This window comes from Rhodamnia argentea, chromosome 5, assembly GCF_020921035.1.
Source record: "Rhodamnia argentea isolate NSW1041297 chromosome 5, ASM2092103v1, whole genome shotgun sequence".
Taxonomy (NCBI): Eukaryota; Viridiplantae; Streptophyta; class Magnoliopsida; order Myrtales; family Myrtaceae; genus Rhodamnia; species Rhodamnia argentea.
The window spans coordinates 4,901,846-4,924,895 of record NC_063154.1 but is presented as its reverse complement, the minus strand read 5'-3'; the positions used below and the strand labels follow the sequence as shown (position 1 = coordinate 4,924,895).

The window sequence follows — 23,050 nt, the reverse complement described above, 5'->3', positions numbered from 1 at the left end:
TCGACCCATCTTTACCAACATTGAGTTCCAGAGGTCGATTTCAGCTGCAGGTCCATTGCTGGTGGCATTGGCGGGCTACTCATGGTTCGCAAGGACAATAGCCATGCATCTCAAATGCACTCACGCAAGTTATGATGATGTCCGTCCATCCACACCGAACATGGATGACCTGTTTCTTCAACAAGATGTTCTGTGGGAAATATCTTCTTCCCAACTCTCTCTCAGCCACAGCGTAGTCGCTCACTGCCCCCGACTTAGCCGACAACAAGTTGATAGGTTGCTGGAGTTGGCCGATTCTAGGGGCGCCTTACTCATTATCATCCAAAGTGGGAGATCACAGAGTGATCCCCATCCGAGCGTCACAGGGTCAGGGCATATGCCAGAACTAGGACCTCCTGGTGACATGAGCGACGTTCCTGTGCTCATCATTAACACCTTGGATCGCGGTTTGCGCGAAAGCGGAGCCTCCCCTGCATACAAAATGGACGACATCGTGCTAGAATTTATCTTCTTGTGCATGGACATTAGAGTCAGATGCGAAAGAGAAGTCGCAGATCAGAGCCTGGAATCGGGGAAATCGCAGCTTCGACATTTCAGCCATCCCCATCTGCTAACGCTGCAGGAATTTACCAGCGAGATAGATGCCAATTGTTGGGTTTGCTGGGCATCGATATCGGGCCTCTGCTACACTTGTCTCAGCTGCAAATTCTTCGTGCATAGATCTTGTGGCCAGTTGCCGCAGTATGTGGAAGCCTCATTCCACGCGCATCCTCTCCGGCTTCTTGTCCTCTCCAATGAGAGTGACAAATCTTTCACACTCAGCGAATTTCCTGGGAAAATAGATCCGTTCCGCCGCTCGTCATTGACAAGAAGCCTTTCATCCTCAGACATTGGTTGCTCGTCTGAAGACAGTGGTTCCTCGTGTGAAAGCAGGGCAGAATCTCTTCTAAGTTGCATCATCTGTGACGGAGCAGGTGAACGACCCTTCTACAGATGTTGGCAGTGCTACGACTACTTTGTTCACTACGAGTGCGCCATGTCGGCAACAGGTGACATCGATCACAGCTGCCACGTCCACCCTCTTAAACTTCAGACCTTCATTTATTCCCGAAGTCAATACGTATTTACCTGCTATGCTTGTGGTGGTAAAGGAAGTGCTGTCTCCTACAGCTGCGAAGAATGCAGGTTTTATTTTCATCTTAAATGCGTCTTGAAGCTACCGCTTTCCGTCCAGCATAAGCGTCACCATCACCCCCTCGTTCTAAGCTCGCCCCCAAAAGATGGAACCAACGAGTACTATTGTGAGGTGTGCGAAACAAGGAGACACCCCGACTATTGGATCTATTACTGTCGGCCGTGTGAGTATGAAGCTCACTTGAGCTGCGCAAATCCTGACATTCCTCCGTATTCCATGCCAGAAGATGGAGAAGTGCCCCAACAGTGCCTCCTGGAAATAGCGCTCGACTTTTCGCCAGTACTGTCCCGGACGCCTGTCTCTTCTAGTCGATCATCATCCCAAGATGAGCACCAAGTAGTACGAGTGCTGGACGCTGCATCAACTGATACAAAAGGTATAGACAATTCTTCACTTAGCTTCATTCATATCTCTTGGGATAGAATACACTGATTTAGGCAATCGGGAGGGACACAGCACAGGAGATTCTCATGTTGGTAGCCAATTTTTAATCTGCAACTCATAGACGGAACTTTGTCGGTGATTGGATGTGGTAATTCATGTTATTGGTTGGCCTCAAACAAACGTCCTCACAAGATTAAGTAAGCTAGGTTTGCGTCCAGGTGGATTTGCGGCTTTGCATTTATGGTTGTGATTGCAGTAATCGAACAACATGTAACAGCTCTAGTCCAGTTTCATGCCTATACGAATAATGTGAAGGAGTGCAAAGTAACAATTGATGCAATGTTGCACTCTTTACATGCGATGTTGCAATCTGTACGTGTTAAGATCCTGCCAGAACCGATTCCATCTGTTGCAATATGTTTCGCGCCTTCTTTTTCGACCCCTCACTCTATCTATTGGACTCTAGATCAGAAAACTCCTGGGTTAAGAATTGCAACGTACTAGATTACTTAGGTCAGGTCTACATTTCCTTGCTGTACTGTCAATGCCTTATTAACACGAATGTGCATGAAATATACAGATGGTGAGTGCGAGAAGGTGCAGAGGAAATGTGGTCACTATCGTGTCTTGGACGAAGAACTGCCCAGAGAATCTGAGGACGCTTCGTCCAGATCACCTGAAGTACGGTCTTGTCGAAGTAGAAGCAGGAGTTCGTCGCCCATTTCTGCTTCTGGGTCATCATCCCAAGATGATGACACAGCATCATCTGATGCAGAAGGTATAGACAATCTCCCACTTAGCTTCATTCATGACACTTCAAATGGAATACACCATTTAGGCAATTAACGGTGACACAATGCCACAGATTCTTATCCAGGTAGCAAATTCTTAAGCTGAGACTTGTAGATAGAACTGTGTCAGTGATTGGATGTGGTTTTTCATGTTATCAGTTAGCCTCAAACAAACTTTGTCACAAGATTAAGTATAAGTTAGCTACATTTGAATCTAGATGGATTTGCATTCATGATTGCCCTTAGACAAACTGAACAGCATGTAACAGCTCTAGCCCAGTTTCATGCGTATACAAATAATGTCAAGGAGCGCAAAGAAACAACTGATGCAATGTTGCAGTCTGTAGATATGTTAAGACTCCTACCAGAACCGACTCCCTTTGTTGCAATCTGTGTAGCGCCTTCTTTTTCTCCCCCTCATTCTGATGGACTTTGGATCAGAGAACTCCTGGCTTTAGAATTGTGACGTGCGGGATTCAATTAGGTCACGTCTACATTGCGCTGCTGTCATGTCAATGCCTTATTACATGGATGAAATATACAGATGGCAAGTGCGAGAGGGAGCGAAGGGGATGTGCTCATGAACGGGTCTTGGATAACCAGCGCCAGGAGAACTTGACTGCGCTGATCATTGTAGTGAAGGGCCATCCCTGCGCAGGCAGGAGCACTGTGGCCCGGTTACTTGCTAAAGCTCTCAAATGTACTCTAATTGCCTATGATCGTGTCCACGAATGCATCTCAAGAGCTCAAAAGGGCCGCCCTCAGCCTCAATGCCTGTCCCCCGAGCCATTCAGTGAATTATCGTACCAAGTTCTTTGGCGCGTGCTTAAGACCCAGTTGGAAAGAAACCATCCTGTCGTCATTGATTTGCCATCATCTCACAGAGTTCATTTCAATAAACTCCTATGTTTGGCAACATCGGCGGGGGCAACCATCATTCTCATTGAATGTGCACCACGAGATCATATTGAATCACAGCGTTGGCTCGAGAAATGCCAAGTTGCAGGTGGTGATGATGGTGATGGGGCTTCCATCTCGCATAAGCCATCTTCAGGTAAATATGTTGAAGCGATATCTGAACAACTTGGGTACGAAGACTACGATGCCAGTGGTATTCAGGTCCCTAAGCTCACGGTCGACACAGCATCGGTTCACGGACTCGAGGGACAAATTGAGTCTGCAAAGAAGTTGGTAATATCATGCTTGTACGACCAGTTTGAGTTAGAAAGGATGCGAGAAGATTTGGACATCTGGTCATCCGAGTGTGTTCACTGTCGTAAGGCATTCATTCGCAGAAAGTCTGCCAGTTTGCCTACCTGTTTCAAGCACGAAGCCGATCAGCATGAACTGCACCTTGCGACGTCCGAGAGAACATTCGCATATGGAAAAGTTTATCAATTCACCTGCAATGCCTGTGCGATGAGAGGCCTGAATATCTACTATTTCTGCAACACTTGTGACCTTAGTTTTCATCCAAAGTGCGTGCTTGAATTGCCTCTCACGGTCCAGCACAAACGCGATGAGCATGCTCTTACTTTGACGCCGTCCGTGAAAGACGATACGTGTCAGTACTACTGCGATGTCTGCGAGGAACAGAGAAGGGCTAATGATTGGATTTATTACTGCGAGAGTTGTGATTACCAAGCTCATGTTACTTGTGTGATCGACCACAATTTTTTTCGGGACAACTGACAACTTCAGTTGGTCCACATAGCAAACGAGCTTTGATGCACAGTATGTCTCCTGAGTATGATAAATCAATGGTTCTCCCGTTTCTTGTATCCATCCAAAACAGAGGATGAAAGCTGATTTTCTTCTCATGACCAACTCAGAGTGCATGCACATTGTCTCTAGTCGATAATATGGATGACTTGTGGCTGTATAACAAAAAGTAAGCGGCCATTGTTGGGATTTGTCTTGAGATTCATATTTTTGTCAATACACCTGTGCTTACATGTTAAATAAATGCTGTCAGCAATCTGACCTGACTTGAACTTTATCTGCTGTCACTGCAACAAGTTCACCACCACGCCCGGCGCTGTCCCTTCTCCAAGCGTGTGTTCTTGTTGGACTCGCGATGTCTGTCGCTGCACTGCCATTCTACCAGCCAAATTCAATCATAAACACCACCAACGGGGAGTTATGCCAACGCTTGTTGCACAGGGAGGTACAAACATCCACTCGGATTGCGAACCGTGCATTGCAGCCTCGTGTTTAATCCGAAATGCGCTTGAGAGCTGCCTATCACGGTCCGCCTCAAATGCCATCGGCACGATCTTACTTTGACCTTGCCTCCCAAAGACGATATGTACAAATATCAGATGGGAAACCTCTGAGATTCATCAATGGAAACAGTTGGATGGGCATATCATGCAACAAACATATCCGTGCAGGGATTATTCTATGCTAAACCTCTTCTTGGAAAGCTGGCTGGGGCTAGTGAGTTGTCTTGCAATCTTGAGAGAAATAAGGATGCGGATGATATCAGATGCTGGTATCTCTAGAGTAGGTAAGTCGGTCTACAGATGAGCCCTCTGAACTTCTCCTGCAGACAGATATCTGGCTTGGACGCTCCGAACTGCTTCGGAGTCTCCCCAGATCTGGGATTTCTGCTTCCCTGGACGATATTGCTGACAAAGAGTCAGCTGATCGTCTTCGAGACAGGTTGATTGCAGATGAGCAACATAGTATGGTTGTCCACACTTGTAAGAAGTGCAGATATATGGCTTTCCTGTATGGAATGCTTGAGGACATGCTTCAATTCGAACGGAACACTATGGGAAAGCGCGAGCGAAGTTTAAGCAAGCGATTCAATTGCAGAATATGCACATGGTCTGAATGCTTTCCTGGAGAAGATAAGTTGATGTGTTGGATCTTATTCCTGAACTATCCGAACAACCTATGGTCGCGGTCTCCTTAGGAGAGATACGCACTACCTAGAGCTGTGGTTGCTCGTCTCTTTCCTTCCCACTCTTTTCAAATTCCTTGGCTAGAGCAAGAGCGATAACGATGGGGACTTTTGGAAGTGGGATTTTGGGTGGTTGAAGGTTGCGTCTTTCGGGTGGACGGTAACGACCTGATACGATGAGGACGGAAAGTGATCATCGGGGTTAGAGGGCTCGAATAAGAAGCAGGCCCTGGCAGGTTTCTAGGATGGTGAGTCGAATAAGGAAAGAACGTGTTTAAGATATGTGTTTGTGTTAAAATTGAAATTAACTTATATATAGATACGTAGCATGCCAAAACGGACAATACCTTGAGGATATCACATTTAAAAATAGTGACATGGAATTCATGCAAACTATGTACCATGACCGCCAGATTAGATATGTGTGTGTTTTTTTAATCAGAAAATATTTCTTTTTTTTTCTTGTCAGAATATCAGAAAATAATTCGGCCAAGTTCTTTCGTCGGCTTTTCCAGAAAAAGGAAGGGACAGCTCAGCGAAGCCCAAATGGCACAGTATCATCAGCGCGGCAGTGGCACTATCTGTAAATTAAAATAATAAAAAAATCTGGCACTGCGTGGGCAATGTGTTCGCGGCTCCAAAGCTTCATCGCCGCCACCATTCCCACTCGCTGCAGTGGCCGCGGCCGTGGCCGAGCTCGCGCTCCCAAACCCCACGTCCTCGTCCTCTTCTCTCTCAGCTCGAGGTACGAAATTCCTTTCTGTGCCTCCCTTGCTCTTTCATCTGCAACACATTGTTCCCGCTTTCGCATCTCCAAATGTGAGGAAGCCATCACTTCCCCGTTCCGTTCCGCGCGCATGCGTCTTACGCTCATCATCTTCAGCCTAAATGCTCTGTTCTGAGTGCGATTGGGTAAGTGATGCGTAGGGTTTCCTTGTGGCAGCTACAGCTCCAGAAATCGAGGTGAAATGGGCGACTACGGCCCGTCGAAGGGTTGGGAGGTGGTCGTCGACGACCGACAATCGCTTGATCGGAAGATCGACGCGATTCGGAATGCTGGGCCTCAGAAGCTCCAGGTCCTCCCTTTTCTTAGAGAGAAATTGTATTTTTTTGCTGTTTTGTTTGATGTGCGGAATTTGTCGAACCTAAAACTCCTTGAGAAGTTGTAGTCAAATATTGCGGTGATAGTTCATGGAAACTGATGAAGATTTTGTACTTGGTAAAGTCTGTTCTATTATCCCTTGGCCAGTAGCATCGATCACGCACTTCTGCTTAAAAATTAGTACCATATGTCCCTGGTTTTTCGATACGCTCGTGCCACATGACATGCAATTAAACTGGTTTTTGAGCCAAGTTTTTTGGAATGCTCAATGTATATTAAATGGTAGGGTGTGCATCTGTATTTTTGCCCAACCTTTTCTAGGAATGTGGTATGTTGTATCTATATTTCGATGCCTTTGATTTTGACACGCTGTTGGTGAAAGTCATATCTATTATCTAGTGCTTTAAAATTCACTTTTTGGCAAATTGAAGTTTCCCCTGCAAGGCAGCATCAGACATAGTTTTTGGTCATCACTGAGTATTATTGGCAGGTGATTGCAGATTTTGATGCAACACTGACTAGGTACTGGGTTAATGGCTGCCGGGGCCAAAGTAAGTTGCTGTTGGTTGTTTGGATCATGTGCTGTTATTTCCTGCTTAATTGTCGGTACCCTCCCTGGTTGTCATGTCTAATAATATTAGTAGGCAGTCATGGCCTTTTGCAACAGGGGAATCCGGAATATGATGCTAAGAGGCAGCAATTATATGAATATTATCACCCACTAGAGTTCTCACCAACAATTCCAATTGATGAAAAGACAAAGCTCATGGAAGAGTGGTAAGCGATGTCTCTGCTCTTTATGGTACTATTTATGCTTGTTGTACAATGGGACTTTGTTATGCATAAGTTCGTAAGTACTGTTGACATCAAGTAATGCGGATTTTGAGGATCTTAGCATGAAGTAGGACACTCATTTTTAAATTGCTAATTAGTGCATCCAAATGCTTCTGTATATAATCATCTCTCTCTAAATCATTGTAATCAACACAGGTGGGAGAAGACTCATGCTCTTCTTGTTGAGGGTGGCCTTACCTATGATGATATAAAGAAGTCTGTCGCTAGTGCTAACATTGCTTTTAGAGAGGGTGTGGTTGAACTCTTTGAGTTTTTGGAGGTAAATTTCATCTTTCATGGAATGACCGCTGCATCTCGCTGTAATAGGCCCTCCTAGAGTGTGTGAAGTGCTTATATTCTTCTTTTCCAGTGGAGTAGGTGTCATCAAAGAATCAGTGTAAATGATTATTTTCAGCATCTTGTTATAGGTTCTAGTGCCTTGAATGCAATTATGCCAGTTATGTCTCAGTATTCTCTCTGTTGGTTGCAGGAAAGAGGCATTCCTATCCTTATTTTTTCTGCAGGGCTAGCAGACATTATAGAGGAGGTGAATACCGGAAGAGAAAAATATTTATGGTACTATTTTCTGATTTAATGTCTTTCTAGTATAATTTGATTCTTTTTTTTTTTAAACGTTTGACCCTAGGTCTTAAGGCAGAAGCTCCACAGATCTTTCAGAAACATCAGGGTTGTCTCAAACCGGATGGAGTTTGACAATGATGGTGGCCTTATATCTTTCAAAGGTATCAGTTGATTAATTTCATGCCGTGGAGAAATGTCATGCATGACTTGGAAATAAATAGTCATATGACAGTATTTCCCTGATTTCCTGAGATCCTGTTAGCTGGAATATTGTGCTTCTTTCTTGAATCCTTTTTGTGTTATTATATTTCTTGTCAGATGACCTACTTGTGCATGCACTTGCATTTTGGTTTTGTGGCCTTCTTCTTTTTTATGCTATTATCTCTATGATGAGGAGTAGCAGTGAGCTTTTGACTTCAGGTGGATCAATTGACTTCTTGTTGTTGACTGCTCCATGCTGATAGAACTTCTAGGATCAGCTGCTTATAGAATTATTTATATCGAATGGTGGCTATTCAATGCATTTGGGATATGGCAATATAACTTAGAGGTCTGGGTGTAGAATTTTCTTTTGCTCCTACTTGTTCTTCATATGTTGTCATCAATTTACACATGACTTTTGTATTAATATGGATTTTGTTGATGAGTACCTTGCGATCACTGGTTAAACATCTCAATAAAGAATGTTCGTCATTTCCAATGCACCGTCTTTCTCGGGTTATGTGTGATCATTACAATGGTAATAAAAACAATACTTTATTAAATAGGGTTAATACCGTGAAAAATCTCAAACTGGTACACTTATAACAAATTTGCCCAAAACTATTTTTTGACTATCAAAAACCTCAATTGGTATACCTATGATAAATTTACCTACCGTTAATGTTCGTTACATTTTACCGTCAAATTGCTGAATTAAATAACATGTGGCGGTTGACGGGTGTCTCAATTTGGGGTTTTAACTCTCCGTTTTTCATGTGTACTAGTCCGGGGTTTTACATAAATTAACCCAATTTAACAGAAACTAACGAAGGATAAATTTGTCATTGGTATACCGGTTTGTGGTTTTTAGTGGTCAAAAAATTAGTTTGTGGTAAATTTTTCCCAAGTATACTAGTTTAGGATTTTTTGGAAAATTCCAAATAAGGGCCCCAAGTGCTTTCATTTTCTCTAATAAGGTCCTAAAGTAGACCTTGTTTGGAATAAGGGCCTGAAGTAGCTATATCAGTCTCAAAGAATGGCATGAGCTCACTAGCTAGTTAAGGATATTTTCGTCATTTATATTTTTTTTCCCTTTTTTATTAATTAAAACTTAATTTTATATTTAAAAAAAAATCAAGGGTGGGGCCCTTGCCGCCATCGGCCCTCAATCGCCAGCCTTGGGCGAGGATAGGCCGGGTTACCGGGTCCCAGCCACTGGCCAGCATTGGCTGACCACAGGTGAGAGCTGCTGCTGGCTGGGGTGGGGCTGGGCGGCGACTTCGCCAGTGGCGGCCCTTGCTTGAGGTTGGCCAGCATACTTGTACTATTAACTCTATTAATTATGGTTAACTAGTAAGTATGGTTAACTAGTGCCCTTAGGGAATTCGTCAAGAAGACCTTTTTATATAGGCGTAATTTGCATCACTGTTGTCTCCCATGATGTGAATGTTTCAGTTTGCTTGAGTATGTGCTTAACAATTGATGAATCCTGCTGTACTTTTTTGTATATATGCTGACATGTCCAGGGAGGACAATTCACAGTCTGAACAAAAATGAGCATGCACTTGATATGGCTGCTCCGCTTCACGAGCAATTAGGTGATGTTAACGGAACAGTTGATGATAGTGCCTCAGTTAAGATGAGAACCAATGTCTTGCTTCTCGGGGACCATATTGGGGACTTGGGCATGTCTGATGGTCTGAGCTATGAAACTCGAGTATCAGTGGGATTTTTGTAAGTCTATTTCCCTTTGTCATGTGCATAAGTTTTGAGTATAGCGTATCAAACTTTGAGGTGATCACACCATGAATTTAACGTGCCAACTTAACGAAAAAAAGGAAAAAGAGAAAAAAAAAAAAAGTGCTTCTTCATAGCAGAAGGGTGTACCATAAGTATTCTCGATAATCTTCTAGGAAATGCATGCAATTTTTTGCTATATTTATAGCTTTTCCCTTGATGATGGAAATAGTTACAACTTTTGATATAGAGGTGAAATGACGGCTAAAGTACGCTACAAGTGCTAAAACTTGTACACAGCGCTCACTTTAGTATCAAAATTTTCAAACGATCACTTAAATGTCAATTTTTTTGAAACACTTACTTCAGTATCAACTCCGATTTGAGCTAACATGACTCGCTGGAAATCCGACATAGCCTATTTTTTATTAATATTTGAGTTGACGTTGCTCACCGAAATTGGCACCGAAGTGAGCATTTTTAAAAAAACTTGACACTTAAGTGATCGTTTTTAAAAGTTTTGGCACTCGAAGTGATCTTTTTTAGCACTTAAGTGACTATTTTGAAAGTTTTGACACTAAAATGGGCGCCATACCCAAATTTTGGCACTTGTAGTGTACTTAAGTCGTGAAATGACTGGTCTGATTTTTGCATGTTGACACCTTTTTGTATTCAATTTCCTTGTTTAAGAAGCGGTCACTGCTAGATAAGTCTGTTCTCTGCAGATTCATCTACTTCCTTGACAATGTGAACATCTTTTCCAGGAATGACAATATTGAGGGTTCTATCAATAGCTACCGCAAGGCATTTGATGTCGTTTATCTGGTTAGTGAGACTTACTCCTTAAAAATTTTCTCGGCCTTTTCATGAACCTGATGTGATTCTCATTGCATTAAATGTCTTTACACTTTCATAGAATGACGCTCCTATGTCGGGGGTGCTGGAGCTTGCCTCTCAACTTCTTCCAGCCAAAGCCACTTGACTGCAGCTGACCCGTTCTTTTGGTTAATTCATTCAGGCCCTTAATTTCGAGGCAGAAACTTTTCACAATTCATTTAAGATGAATATTAGGCTTAGTAGAAAGATGTCATTATATCTTCTGCTGCCGAATCACAGTGGTCGCCTCCACGCGAGTCCCGTGATCAATTGTGAAGGTGACCTCATGAGATTTAATCGGTAGATCTCATACCATGTTGAGCATTAATTATGTAGTGATGCGTTGGTATTCTTGGTCCTAAACTCGTATCATTCTCTGTAGATGGTATTCACGCTCTGCTGTTTCAATTCTTTTCTACTGCCCCTTTTTCCCTTTGGACTGATTATGGCATAAACCCGCAACACGCGAGCTTAATGCATCCGAACTTAGTGAAGTCAATGCACCATATCTGAAGGTCGAGAAGCATTAGAAGGTTCCCACGTATGAGATTTGTACAAGGTGCAATGTCTTTTTCCTTGTTAAGGTAGGTTGCCGTTTACATCTACAGAGGTTCACACATGCAGAACTTCTACAGGGAAAATTGTCAAAAAAATCTTAAACGTTTCATACTTTTACCAATTCAGTTCTAAACCTTTTAAGTTTGCCGATTTAATCTTAAATCTTTGCACTTTGTGCCGATTCAGTCATATTCGCCGGATATGGCTTATGTTTTAAAATTTTTATTGAAAAAAATTGCTTTTTTTGTTCTTTGGTTTGCTGGTTTTAAGCTCGGCGACCCCTAGGCAAGGGGCAATGGGGGTCGCCAGCCCCTGGGCAAGAGTCGGTGGGGGTTGGCGATCCTCGCGGGTCCTTGGGCAAGGGTCTTGAATCCCTCGCGGCCGAGCGCCCTCTTGGGCCACGGCGAGGGCGTCGCGGCCCTCGCCCCCCCTCACCATGGCTAGATTTAGGCCAGCATGAGTCACCATGACCAGATTTGGCCACGGCAGGGGCGAGTGAGCGTTGCAACGCCCTTCCCATGGCCCGCAAGGGCGATGGTCGCAACCTCTCGCCTTCGGCCGCGGGGGATTCGCGGCCCTTGCCCAAGGACCCATGGGGGTCGGCGGCCCGTCGGCTCTCTCCAAGGGGCCGACCCTCGCCACTCCTTACTCGGTGGCCGACGACCCCTGTCGGCCCTAATTCGGCGGGGATCGCCAACCTTGAAGCCAGCAAAGGAAAAGATAGGAAAAATGGATTTTTTTTTAAAATAGAAATATTTAAAAATTATCCACGTCAATGTTGGCGACGTCACGTAAGACAGTCGGTATTCATGTCGATAAATAGGACTGAATCGGCAGAAAATGAAAAGAGTTAAGATTGAATCGACAAACTTAAAAAATTTAGAACTGAATTGATAAAAATGGGGAAAAGTGTCAAAAAAGTCCTAAACCTATTGCATTAGTGCCAATTCAATCTCAAACCTTTTTTGGGTGCCAATTCAGTCCTAAACCCTTTGATTGGTGCCAATTAAGTCCTACACCTTTTATTAGTGTCAATTCAATCCTAAACTTTTACAATAGTGCCAATTTAGTCCTAAAAATTTTGTATTTATGTCAATTGAGTCAATTCGGCCAATTTTGATTGGAAATCACTGGCATGGAGGTCAATTATCCTACATGGCACGGTTGGCGCTAACGTGGATTTTTTTAATATTTTTTTAATATTTTAAATAATTTTTAAAAATAATTTTGAAAAAAACCAAAAAAATGCTTAAAATTTATTTAAAATATTAAAATAATATTAAAAAAAGTCCAAGTTAGCGTTAGCCGTGTCATGTAGGACAATCGATGTCCACGTCAGCGATTTTTTATCAAAATTGGCCGGATTAACTCAATTGGTATAAATATAAAAGATTTAGGACTGAATTGGCAACAATACGGAAGGTTTAAGACTAAATTAGCACCAAAAAAAGGTTTAGGACTTAATTGGCACCAATGCAAAAGGTTTAGGACTGAATTGGCACCAAAAAAAGGTTTAGGACTGAATTGGCACTAATGCAATAGGTTTAGGACTTTTTTGACACTTGTCCCGATAAAAATGTGAAAGGTTTATGATTTTTTTAACAATTTTCCCTTACCTATAGTTTACAAGATGTGGGCTTTGGTTTGTTGTGCTACGTTTTCAACAAAGTAAAACGATGTTCGTCCACATCACGGGTCATTGGGTTACAACTGGATTATCAAATCCGAGGGTTTGATTAGTATGTTCCCATATGTCAAAGAAAAAAACTAAATTTATATAAAACCAGCAGCCCCGGCGGATTTCGTGAAGTATAAGTCGAAATGGGTGTTGATATTTGGTCCGGCTCTCATCATGTCGATAATGACTTCCCTTCCATCCCTCGGCCAATCAATTTGGTCAACTCCTGTCTTCTTCATCATCTTCTCCTAACTTGTCTTACCCTTTCAAAAATCCAATTGCAGCCTTTTCCGTCTAAAAATTTCCAGCCACAATTTCAATTGCAAAAAAAAAAAAAAAAAATTGGTACCTGAAGGGAAAAAATCAGAAGAGATTGGCTCTGCTGAGGCCAAAGAAACAGAGGTAGTTTCAAAACGTTGAGGATTCAAAACTTCAGTGCTTCATTTCGTAAATGCTACAGACGCGTATCAACAGTGGATATCCACAAAGCATCTACAGGAGCCGTTCCATTTTAATCATTTTCCGGCGAACCTCCTTTTGAATCAACCGCCTAACTTACCTGTCTCCGCCGTGAGAATTGCCATCGGCCCGTACGGCCACGGGCACCGGCGACTTCCTGCAGACGGGGCACGTGGCGTGCAATCTCAGCCACGGATCGACGCACTTCATGTGGAAGAAGTGCCCGCACTCCGGCAACAGTCGCAGTACATCGCTCTCCTTGTATTCTCCCAGGCATATCGAGCAAGAACCACCGCCAACACCATCGCTCGAGTCCGCTGAGTTGTTCTTCTCGTGGTGCTTCACGCTCGAGAACAGCACCGTCGGGTAGCCCCGGAGTGTGGCCTCGTCGATCCCCCTACGCGCTTGGGCCGACTCGACGTCGAATCGCCGGAGCACAATCCTAGCCGGGATGACCGCCCGGCGGTTAGCACGGATGCAGAGGTAGGAGGAGAGGGTGATGACGAGGACGAGGACGATGAAACCGATTATGAACACCATGTCGTACGCGAACGAGCTGATGTCGCCCGCGTAGCCATCCGAGCTTGTGCCGCCGCTGCCTGGACTGCTGTTCATGTTCTGAGAGCGTTCGAGAACGAGAGGGAGAGATTGTTTTGACTTAACAGTTCTCGTATCGGCAGGCGCCAAGGTCATAGGCTGAACAAATAGAGTTATCGTAACACCGGAGGAAATCGATTTATCCAAGTAATATAATAACTCGAAAACGACCCCGTTCTATATTTTATAAATAAATTCTATCATATACATTATTAATCAAGTAAAAATTTCCGCGTTTCGGGAAATAAATGAAAGGAGTTTCACACTTTCAACTGGAGAAGTACAAAGCACAAGAAGCCATCAAATTTGACATGATGACTCTCTTCCTACAAAGTTACTCTGCCGGAAAATTTCTTCTATATATGATATTCCGGCTTCCGATCAATCATCTCCCTTAACGTATGGAGTGTGTATGTACGCGGCGTCGCTGACGAATGGGATGTTCGCGTAGATCCCCGCGACCGCGCACCTCACACACTCCATCAGCAGCAATATGAACGCGGACCCAACCATCGCCCAGTAGTACATCCCGAACCTGCCGCCGTAGTGGATCAGCGGCGCGAAGTTGCTCGCGTACCACACGATCTGCAGCACGTTCTCCAGCAGGATCCCCATCATCACGTGGTATCGGAAGAAGTGCGGCCACTTCCGGTTCCGCACGACCCCGAGGTACACGGCGAAGCAGTACACCATCAGGAACCAGGTTGGGAGGCGCCGGATCGCCCCCGGGATATAGTAGCTCAGGAACTCGAATTGCTCGTAGTGCTCCATCAAGGGCTGGAAGTAGAAGGCGGTGTCGGAGACCTGCAGGGCCATCAGGTAGGGAACGCACGCCAGGGTCCGCCACCACCACTCCGGCTTCTTCACGATCTTAGGGTAAGGGATGCTGAAAGGATAGTCCAGGTACACTTTTGGAGGCGCCGGGCATTTGCGCCTTCCGGTTCTCGGCGGTAACATACTCCGGTCCTTGCCGAACAATGAAGTCGATGCTGGGGACAGGCGTAAAAGAGGCTGCCGACCTGCGAAATCTGGAAAATGTAATGTTTACATGATCATTTCTAGAAGTTTAACAAAACAAAAATTTTCGATAACAATGACTGAGTATCAAGAAACTACTTGACAATCTGTCTCATTTTGTAAATCATACCCTCTCATCTTCCTTATTGTTACAAACAAAAGCTATTCGCGCAGTTACTCCTTTGCTCAATGAGGGATCGAAAACAGTTCGAGGGCGAAAAGGTGACAAGAAAAAGTTCATTCATTCAGGTAAAGAATCCTAGTTCTTCGCCGTGTTGGCTTTATTAACGGTTAAATCTGTTCAAAGCAATGGAGCATACATAAGCATGAAGAACGAATATGCACCTTCGAATATCTGAAATTGCTGCCCAATGCTGGTTGATAACACAGGCCTTACCGGCCGATGGTAGTCACAAGTAAACGCCAGGCTGCACAATAGGAATTTACCGGCCTTCGGATGCACGGAGACGGTCCCGGAGGTCCTGGTCCATCCGCGCGGACTAGCATTCAAGTGCCTGTTTAAATTACAAGAATGCAAAAGAACGGTTCAGCGAGATGGTAGTGCCAACTGCTAAAAGACTACGAAGAACAATCAAGTCGGCTCAGAAATGCCCGAACGAACGATAGACATCTAAGTCTGCATAACGATGATCAGCCAAACGGTGTCGGAAAAACATCAAATAGCAGCTTGACCGAGCTAGATAGCCTCAGTACTCCCCGCTTGCCGCTAAAAACTTCTGAACAGTTTCCAACTTTTCCACTGTATAACAAACTAGGCCAAAACTCTTTGTTTCCTCAAAATTTCGATCCAGACACGCCTCTATTCTCTCTTCTCGAAATACGTGGGATCCATAGACAAAAGTATGATTCCTTTACATCAAATAAAGTACTTTTCAATAGGCTCCAAGCGAAGTGACACTCTTGATCATAAACTCTGCGGTTAATAGAGCTTGGAGAGGCGAAAGAGACTTCACTGAGAACATCCCACATATGCGTACAGAGTGCATCAACAGATCTAATAAAGCCAAAATTTATTTGAAGTCTGCAGCAAATTGAACCCTTTTAGCTGCAAATTTGATTGCTTTGATACCCGTTTTCTGTTGCTTAAAGCGCCATGCTAAATGATACACGGACAGAGAGAAAAACGTCTTTCTGTATTCTTTTACCGATGGTATGTCCGAAAGTCAAAACCAAGAAAGTACTTACAGAGGAGGAATTGCCGCCTTTTGGACGGCGGCGGCAGCGACGGCCGGCATCTGAGCTGAACGATCCTCTCTCTTCTGCAGTCACCCACCACCAAAGATCTGCAGAAGGAGAGAAAGAAACGAGAAAGGACTGAGCTCTGAATCGATTTGACCGGCACATAAAGATCAGAACATGGTTCCGGAGATTATTCTTGCGTCGACGAGATCAAACACGAGTGACAACCACGCCCCAACCATTACCCAAACGCGAATTCTTGAATCAGATACAAATGGGTTGAAACAAGGCTCGAAGATGGTTGCGCAAAGAGAAGGAACCGACGTTGGGGAGGGGAGAGGGAAGAAAGAGTCGGCGCTTTGGGTAAATGGTAAGCGTCTTGCGTTGCGTTGCGATTTATAAGTCGGCGACCGCAAATAGAAAAAATGGAAGGAAGATAGAGCCGGTGGTGGGTTCGTGAATTCTGGGTGTTTCCGAGGAGTTGGGCTTGGGCTGTGACTTATTACGTCCTTCACATAATGGGCCCATTGGGCCAGACAATACTGCTTATGTCGGATGTGTGCTTGGCAAGGCAACCTAGGTGTTGTCCTCTTCCTATGATAGCAATGTTACGTTCTTTTTCGGTTTTGTTCAAGATTCAGATAGAGGTGATCGGTTTCAGCGTGGACGGTTTCCTCTCTAGAACCGAAAGTCGTCCGTTTGTGGTCTGGTTTCTCGATGGATGCATGGAACCGGTCCTTTCACGCAATCAATGGCTTGTTTTTCAACAAGCAATGAACTGGTCCCACCGAACCTTTTATTTTTTCTAGCAAAAAAAGAATGCCTTCTTCTTTATTTGCCTTGTTATTTGTTAAAAAAAATTTAAACACATACAAAGAATCTTACACTTTTCTCTCAGTACTTCTACAGTGAGTAGATTGAAGAAACTAAAAAGGGGCGAGTGGTAGCAATTAAGGTTTCCAACTCACGACAAATGGAAGGGGGGCCGGGGGAGGCAAGGCCGTGAGTCGTCTCTGCAAGGAACGGCTGAAAACGCGGCCGTGAGTCACCGAGAGTTGAGAGTGGAGAGACGGAGAGATCAAGGGAGTTGCTTGAGAGAGTTGAAACAAGAGACACCGAGATGAGACGAGATGATAATGAGTGAGATTAGGAATTTAACATTTTAATTTTGCATAAACCTTAAAAATATATATATTATTAGTATGGTCCGGGTGGCTAGGTGGGTAGTTGTAGACCAGATATCATGAACCAAACCGGTATCCACCGGCTCCAGTTTATTGGAACCGGGAATTGGACCGATTCCCTTGAGACCCACCGGTTCCGGGCCGGTCCAATCCGATTCTAGGCGGATCCCGATTCCTTTGCACGCACTTAGATTTAGAGCTTTTTAAGCCCTCCACTAATCTTCGTCGAAATGGATCAAATCTTTCTTCGATCACGATTGTCCTAGAAGTCCAAAATCTATTGCTGTCTGGCCAATTGAGTACACCATTCAAATCAGACACTTACTTTGGTCTATGTGATGACCCAAGTCCCCATCTGCAACAGCTAATGAATTAATTTGTTCTCATAATCATAAGGTATCGTCGCGCCGGGACTTGACCCATTGCTTCACCGGACGAGCTAATCTCCCAACTTCTCTTCCGTGGACATTGACAAGATCGTACCATGTTAGCATTTTTCGCAGTTTCGTTGACCCGATTTATGAATCTCAAGTGAAGATTGATCAAGTCTGCCTTTACTATCTGTTGTGAAGATTTGAGGGAGAGAGAGAGAGAGATGAACAACTTTGAGTGGAAAGGAAGCAAGACAAAAGCGCAGAGAGAGAGAGAGAAGAACCACTGAGTTTCAATTTTTTCCTGATGTCAAGCAAGAATATATGCCTTCATGTCCTGGCAACTGAAATCCTAAACTAGGAAAAGAGAGACAGAGAGACTGAAGTCCTAAACAATTTGCCGGCAAGTATGGACTCCACTTTTGGTCTTGGATCACTTGCACATCAGAGAAGCAAAGTCGCTGTTTAGCAAAGTAATCATTATAAAGAATCTTCTTTTTTTCGAATTTTTTTTTTGGAGCTTGCTAATAAAGAATCCTCTTTATTAGCATTTGCTTCTTCCTCAAATTGATTCTTGTCTAGTCTACAAAAAAGGAAAAGGAGAAAAAAGAACCATCAAACTCGCATGATCTAGCATTGTCTGTGCGTCGTGTCCTGTCGTGCGTCGTCTATATATGAGCGCGCAGCTGGGAATCTGGTCTTGCTTCCCCGCAGCGAGAGGCTTGTAAATCTCAAAGTTGATACTCAAAAGAGGATCAGAGCATTTTCACTCCAAAGAGAGTCGAACACAATGGAGAGAAGCAGAAGCAGAGCATGCCTGTACCTGTGGATTCTCCTCCATCTATTTTCCGCATCCGTCTTCTTCATCCACAGCGGTAAGCGAGTGTGTCGTGATTGCGCGGCCTTTTCGGCATTGCCGACCATCTCGTGTTTCCTGGTCAAGTAACTCTTCTTTAGTTAAGTCTCAGAGTCACTTGAATCAGTGTCATTCTCAGTCATTGTGTTCTTTTTCATCCTATGTCCTGCTGATACATCCACGTCCACATGGTTGATGACCAAATCTCAGAATGTCATTTTCCTCGATCAGTATCGCCTGAAAGTCGGGCTTTTTCCTCGTCTTGTAGATGCGAGAAGGATGGCGCCTCGGTCCAAAGGCGCGACGCATCCGACGGTGCCGGCCCTGAGATCCACGAAAAGAATGAGAGTGACTAGAAACCTGGACTCGCCATCGAACATCCAGCCTTACGTGAGCTCGCCGTTCACGCTGCCGCCGTACGATTCGCTTCCCCCGATTCCTCTGCCTGATCTCAGCCCTCCATACTGCATATACCCACCATTGACTCCACAGCCCCCAGCTTCCACAACAAACCCACCTCCCACAATGACCACACCAACACCACCATATATCTACGTCCCACCAATCCTTCCCTTTCAAAGCCCGCCTCCCAGCCCGGCTGCCGTGATTCCGGGCCCGCCTGAGTCGTTCCCTAGCCCTCCAGGCCCTGCAATTGTCCCTACCCCCCCAGGCCCCGGAACCGGTCCTAGTCCTACCCCTCCAACGATCAACCCGCCTTACTACGTGCCTAGCCCCCCAATCTTCATTCCGAGCCCGCCCTCTTATGTCCCGTCCCCGGGCGGCATTGTCCCAAGCCCGACTATATTCCTCCCGCCGGTTGTCTACCCTCCTCCCACGGTGCCGCCACCCCCGAACACCAGTCCTAGCATATCCCTGTGGTGCGTGGCCAAGCCCTCAGTGCCCGAGCCCATCATCCAGGAGGCCATGAACTACGCCTGCGGATCCGGCGCTGACTGCGCCTCGATCCAGCCACAGGGCTCATGCTTCCAGCCCAATACGCTGTTCGCGCATGCCTCGTACGCGTTCAACAGCTACTGGCAGAGGACCAAAGTGGCCGGCGGCTCATGCTCCTTCGGTGGCACGGCCATTCTAGTCACCGTCGATCCTAGTAAGCATACATTTGCATAAAATCAATTGACCTCTATACTCTGCAACATATCCTAGATTTGATCCTAATTAATTACTTACGTTAAACCAGTTGCTAATGCCTCTCTTTTTCTGGGGCCATTTCGTGCAGGCTATGATGGATGCCATTTTGTCTACCTGTAGCAAGTGAAACAGCCCTGTTCTCGGCGACGTTGAGGAGCAGAACACAGATGATTTCTATGCCATCCCACTTCCTAAAATTTTTTTTCATCTTTCCCTTGGAATAAAGTAGGAATTTCGGTTCGTTTTATCAGAGGATGTATGGATTTTTGGCAGTAGATATACATTCATAAGGTGTTATCAGATGACAGGGTACGAAACTCATATCCTTCTAGTGTTAAGAAAACAACCTCTTCTTCATCATATATGGGATTCATCACTCCCTACGTTCACCGCTGAATTTTAGCAGATGACAACCACCATGAATTTTAATTTGCAATGGTAATGTTGCAGCTAACGAAAAATTTCGCCTTAGGTATCGATCATTGCATCGCTCAAGAGAGCTAACGGATGCAAGGTACAGTTAATGGAAGAACTCGCTAAAGATTCTGCAAATTTGAAGAAGCAACATCGAATTCGACTAACCCGAAATCACACTTGTTTGATGTAGCTTTTGTCCTCAAGATGGTAACTACAGGTTCACCAAAGCTGGTACATGTCCATCATTTAGGCTTTGTAACATGAGAGGGTCCATGCAGAGTCAAGTGCCTGTACAATGTTGATACCAAAGTAGATCGGGGCAAGCACCGCTGAGACCAAACTTCCAATCTCTGCTTTGATTTGTACATGTATCAAAGGCACACATTCACGTAGACAAAATATACATCTGAGTGTGTATTCTTTGCCACTAATCAGCCGGTTCCGAGCTTGTCTGAGCACTTACTGTTTTTGAGTATTGAATACGATGTACCAGTTTTTGTTGTCCTACTGCAGCAAGTTGCTCTTCTGAGAAATGGGGAGCCAAAGACATAGAATAACTGAAGCATGGATGCACAAAGTATACCGACACGAGAAATTCACTCCTATCCACATGATCGACAAATCTAATCACAATGCAACAAGTGCGATAATCGATTGACAAGCTCCGCTCCTCTACCATTGTTTGTTTTTCCTTTTTCTGTAATTGATTCTGCCACTCGCAATGAGGTTTCCAACGTGCTTTGTGAATATGCATGGACATCAACTTTTGCACTCGGGGAAAACCATACTCTAGAGCTCGAAGTCCACCGCATCACCGGTCCAACTGATCCCTCGGTGCTGCGGATGGCGGAGCAGCCTTAGCAAGAAGGGTCGGGACCGGTGAGCTCCGACAAACTGGACACGTGGGACGCATCTGCAGCCAAGGGTCCACACACTTCCTATGGAAGACATGGTGGCAATCTGGCAACAACCTCAGGACGTCGCTGTCCTTGTAGTCGCCCAAGCAAATGGAGCAAGAAGAGCGAGTCGAGTCGGAGCCCGACGCGCCCTTGCGAAGCTCCGCCGATTCAAGGCGCATGAGCTTCTGAGGGCCATTCCTTCTGCTGGCAATGTCCTCTTGATCTCCTTCTACCTCTAGGATTGTTTCTGGCTGATGCTCCGGCCGAGAGTCGCGGACAGGGTTCGGAGGCGGCGGGTCGTCGAACCTCCCGCGCCTGCGGCTGCATAGGTACGATACAGCCCCCACAAATACGACGACGACAAGGATGCCGATGGACACTCCCATACCGTGTTTGGGTTCACCGGCTCTGTCCATCTTCAAGAAGATGAAGGGGAGAGCCAAAAGGGAGAGCTGAAATCTGACTCGCGAATGGCGTTTAAGCCATGAATCTACATGATGAGACTTGAGGGAGTTTCTTTGAAATTCACAGTCAAAAACGTCAAAATCAAGAAAAACATCCTTTTATCTCGGCAGGTCTTCCCGTTGCCACCGTGACGATGGCAAAGGATGGAAATATGCGGAAATTGCCTAATCGAACTTCTTAATTAGAACAGACCAAAAAAAAAAAAAAACTTCTTAATTAGAAAGTCTCTTCTACCTAAGTCCCAAGTACTAGGTTTCATGTTCGATTCCTACTCGACACGACAATTTTTAAGGTTAAACCGCGCGAAAATTCATTTCATAGTCAATCTCTAATCTCGACGTGAATGGCCTCCCCTTAGTCGAGCGGACATAATCGGCACACTAATTGCAAGTTTTAAATCCGCAAGTCATCGTTCAGTTGGGTTAATAGGCGCCCCCCAACAACTTATTTTTTGGCACCAAGCATGAGAAGACAAAGTCAAGCAAAGATTTAAATAGGGTGACATAGACCGTTATATGCAAGTAGAAAACACGACACTATTCTTAATAACTACCTAGCAACTTTGCTGTACACAAGGACGCGAACTGGACCCCATGGACAACGTGACACGAGTGTATTTTTTTAATTTTTTTTTTGTGCATATCAGTATGCACAAGTACGAGAGTCGCGAAATTCCGCATTATACTTAATCAAGATCATAATCGAGAACCATACACATGAAAAAAAGAAAGGGTATTCCGGATAAATAATCCCCTAGTAATTAACTACTCGCATTAGCCATTAATTAATTTTTACCGTGAAAAAAATTGGCAAAATGAATTGGTTTATAATTTATTTATTTTTCCCCTCCCTAGTCCGTACACCTCTCTCTCTCTCTCTCTCTCTCTCTCTCTCTCTTCCTTGCAATTAGGAAAGAAGATTCACAGAGAAGTTCCAAAGGGCGAGACAGGTCCCCAATCAACAATTAATGCATGTTGTATTATATGTACATGTTAGACAACGTTGGCACCTGTAAAATTCAATGTCACGATGGGTTTTGAAAGGGAGACTTTGATTCGACATGGTCTTCATCAATTTGTTCTCTTTCGAGTTTTTGTTTTAAAAAAAACCACTTTAAAAAAATCTCTTAAATTAGAAAACCAAAAACAAAGTCAAGTCTTCCCTTTGATCATTTAAGCTGATTATTTCTTTTGTTGTGGGGGCACTTTTGGACTTGATATTACATGCTATTGCTCCACTTGGGGTTTGTATGTGGACGTTTTAATGTCCAATATGTGTGATTGGAGGACAATTTGAACTCAGCCTTCGAAGGTAGGATTGAAATAGCACCTCTACACATACAACGATTCGGACGAGAGTCGTATGTTAGGATCGAAGATCGGCGAGAAGGACTGCATTAGAAATTTCGTGTAAAGGTTCGGGACTCAACTAGTAAAATTAAAAAGTTTAGGACTGAATTGACATCCATACAATAGATTCAAAACTAATTGGATATTTTGTCCATGCTCAAGATATGAACACATGTAAAAAAAAAATGGTGTATAACAAGGAGAAAATGGGGAAATAAGTGGCTGCGGTTTGTCTCCTCAA

General features: G+C 44.4%; 4 protein-coding genes across 6 annotated transcripts; 2 read left to right on the top strand and 2 right to left on the bottom strand.

The window, feature by feature from the left end:
• The first annotated feature begins 5,865 nt into the window (after window positions 1-5,865).
• LOC115750286 (7-methylguanosine phosphate-specific 5'-nucleotidase A) lies at window positions 5,866-10,973 on the top strand. 3 transcript variants are annotated; one of them, XM_030687551.2, is made up of 10 exons: window positions 5,866-6,023; window positions 6,222-6,354; window positions 6,871-6,931; window positions 7,025-7,157; window positions 7,371-7,494; window positions 7,705-7,761; window positions 7,861-7,957; window positions 9,524-9,731; window positions 10,499-10,559; window positions 10,651-10,973. In XM_030687551.2, exons 1-10 carry the CDS (start codon window positions 5,902-5,904, stop codon window positions 10,714-10,716), a joined length of 1,062 nt encoding a protein of 353 aa, XP_030543411.1. In that variant the 5' UTR covers window positions 5,866-5,901; the 3' UTR covers window positions 10,717-10,973. The 3 variants fall into 3 exon arrangements, with proteins under 3 accessions (XP_030543411.1, XP_030543419.1, XP_030543424.1); XM_030687559.2 differs by having other exon boundaries at window positions 5,868-6,023; window positions 6,228-6,354; XM_030687564.2 differs by having other exon boundaries at window positions 5,906-6,023; window positions 6,162-6,354.
• A 2,279-nt stretch (window positions 10,974-13,252) lies between these two features.
• On the bottom strand, window positions 13,253-14,033 carry LOC115750342 (RING-H2 finger protein ATL67-like). Its single transcript, XM_048278966.1, has 2 exons — window positions 13,385-14,033; window positions 13,253-13,338 (listed from the first exon to the last, which is right to left on the bottom strand). Exon 1 carries the CDS (start codon window positions 13,996-13,998, stop codon window positions 13,402-13,404), a length of 597 nt encoding a protein of 198 aa, XP_048134923.1. The 5' UTR covers window positions 13,999-14,033; the 3' UTR covers window positions 13,253-13,338; window positions 13,385-13,401.
• Window positions 14,034-14,141: 108 nt separating this feature from the next.
• Window positions 14,142-16,514, bottom strand: LOC115750324 (protein TIC 20-IV, chloroplastic-like). The gene is made up of 4 exons (XM_030687602.2): window positions 16,365-16,514; window positions 16,126-16,223; window positions 15,265-15,434; window positions 14,142-14,921 (listed from the first exon to the last, which is right to left on the bottom strand). The coding sequence occupies exons 2-4, from the start codon at window positions 16,173-16,175 to the stop codon at window positions 14,284-14,286; spliced, it is 858 nt and encodes a 285-aa protein (XP_030543462.1). The 5' UTR covers window positions 16,176-16,223; window positions 16,365-16,514; the 3' UTR covers window positions 14,142-14,283.
• Window positions 16,515-18,262: 1,748 nt separating this feature from the next.
• LOC115750312 (leucine-rich repeat extensin-like protein 3) lies at window positions 18,263-19,979 on the top strand. Its single transcript, XM_030687581.2, has 3 exons — window positions 18,263-18,549; window positions 18,799-19,638; window positions 19,768-19,979. The coding sequence occupies exons 1-3, from the start codon at window positions 18,465-18,467 to the stop codon at window positions 19,797-19,799; spliced, it is 957 nt and encodes a 318-aa protein (XP_030543441.1). The 5' UTR covers window positions 18,263-18,464; the 3' UTR covers window positions 19,800-19,979.
• The last annotated feature ends 3,071 nt before the right edge of the window (window positions 19,980-23,050 follow it).

Coding starts and splice junctions, on each gene's coding strand:
- LOC115750324 (XM_030687602.2), bottom strand. CDS start 16,175: ATGCCGGCCGTCGCTGCCGCCGCCGTCCAAAAGGCGGCAATTCCTCCT. Junction 15,435..16,125: donor AAGGCGGCAATTCCTCCTCT/GTAAGTACTTTC, acceptor TAATTTAAACAG/GCACTTGAATGCTAGTCCGC. Junction 14,922..15,264: donor GCAATTTCAGATATTCGAAG/GTGCATATTCGT, acceptor CAGATTTCGCAG/GTCGGCAGCCTCTTTTACGC.
- LOC115750342 (XM_048278966.1), bottom strand. CDS start 13,998: ATGACCTTGGCGCCTGCCGATACGAGAACTGTTAAGTCAAAACAATCT.
- LOC115750312 (XM_030687581.2), top strand. CDS start 18,465: ATGGAGAGAAGCAGAAGCAGAGCATGCCTGTACCTGTGGATTCTCCTC. Junction 18,550..18,798: donor CGTCTTCTTCATCCACAGCG/GTAAGCGAGTGT, acceptor CTCGTCTTGTAG/ATGCGAGAAGGATGGCGCCT. Junction 19,639..19,767: donor TCTAGTCACCGTCGATCCTA/GTAAGCATACAT, acceptor CATTTCGTGCAG/GCTATGATGGATGCCATTTT.
- LOC115750286 (XM_030687551.2), top strand. CDS start 5,902: ATGTGTTCGCGGCTCCAAAGCTTCATCGCCGCCACCATTCCCACTCGC. Junction 7,762..7,860: donor TAGCAGACATTATAGAGGAG/GTGAATACCGGA, acceptor GTTTGACCCTAG/GTCTTAAGGCAGAAGCTCCA. Junction 10,560..10,650: donor CATTTGATGTCGTTTATCTG/GTTAGTGAGACT, acceptor ACACTTTCATAG/AATGACGCTCCTATGTCGGG.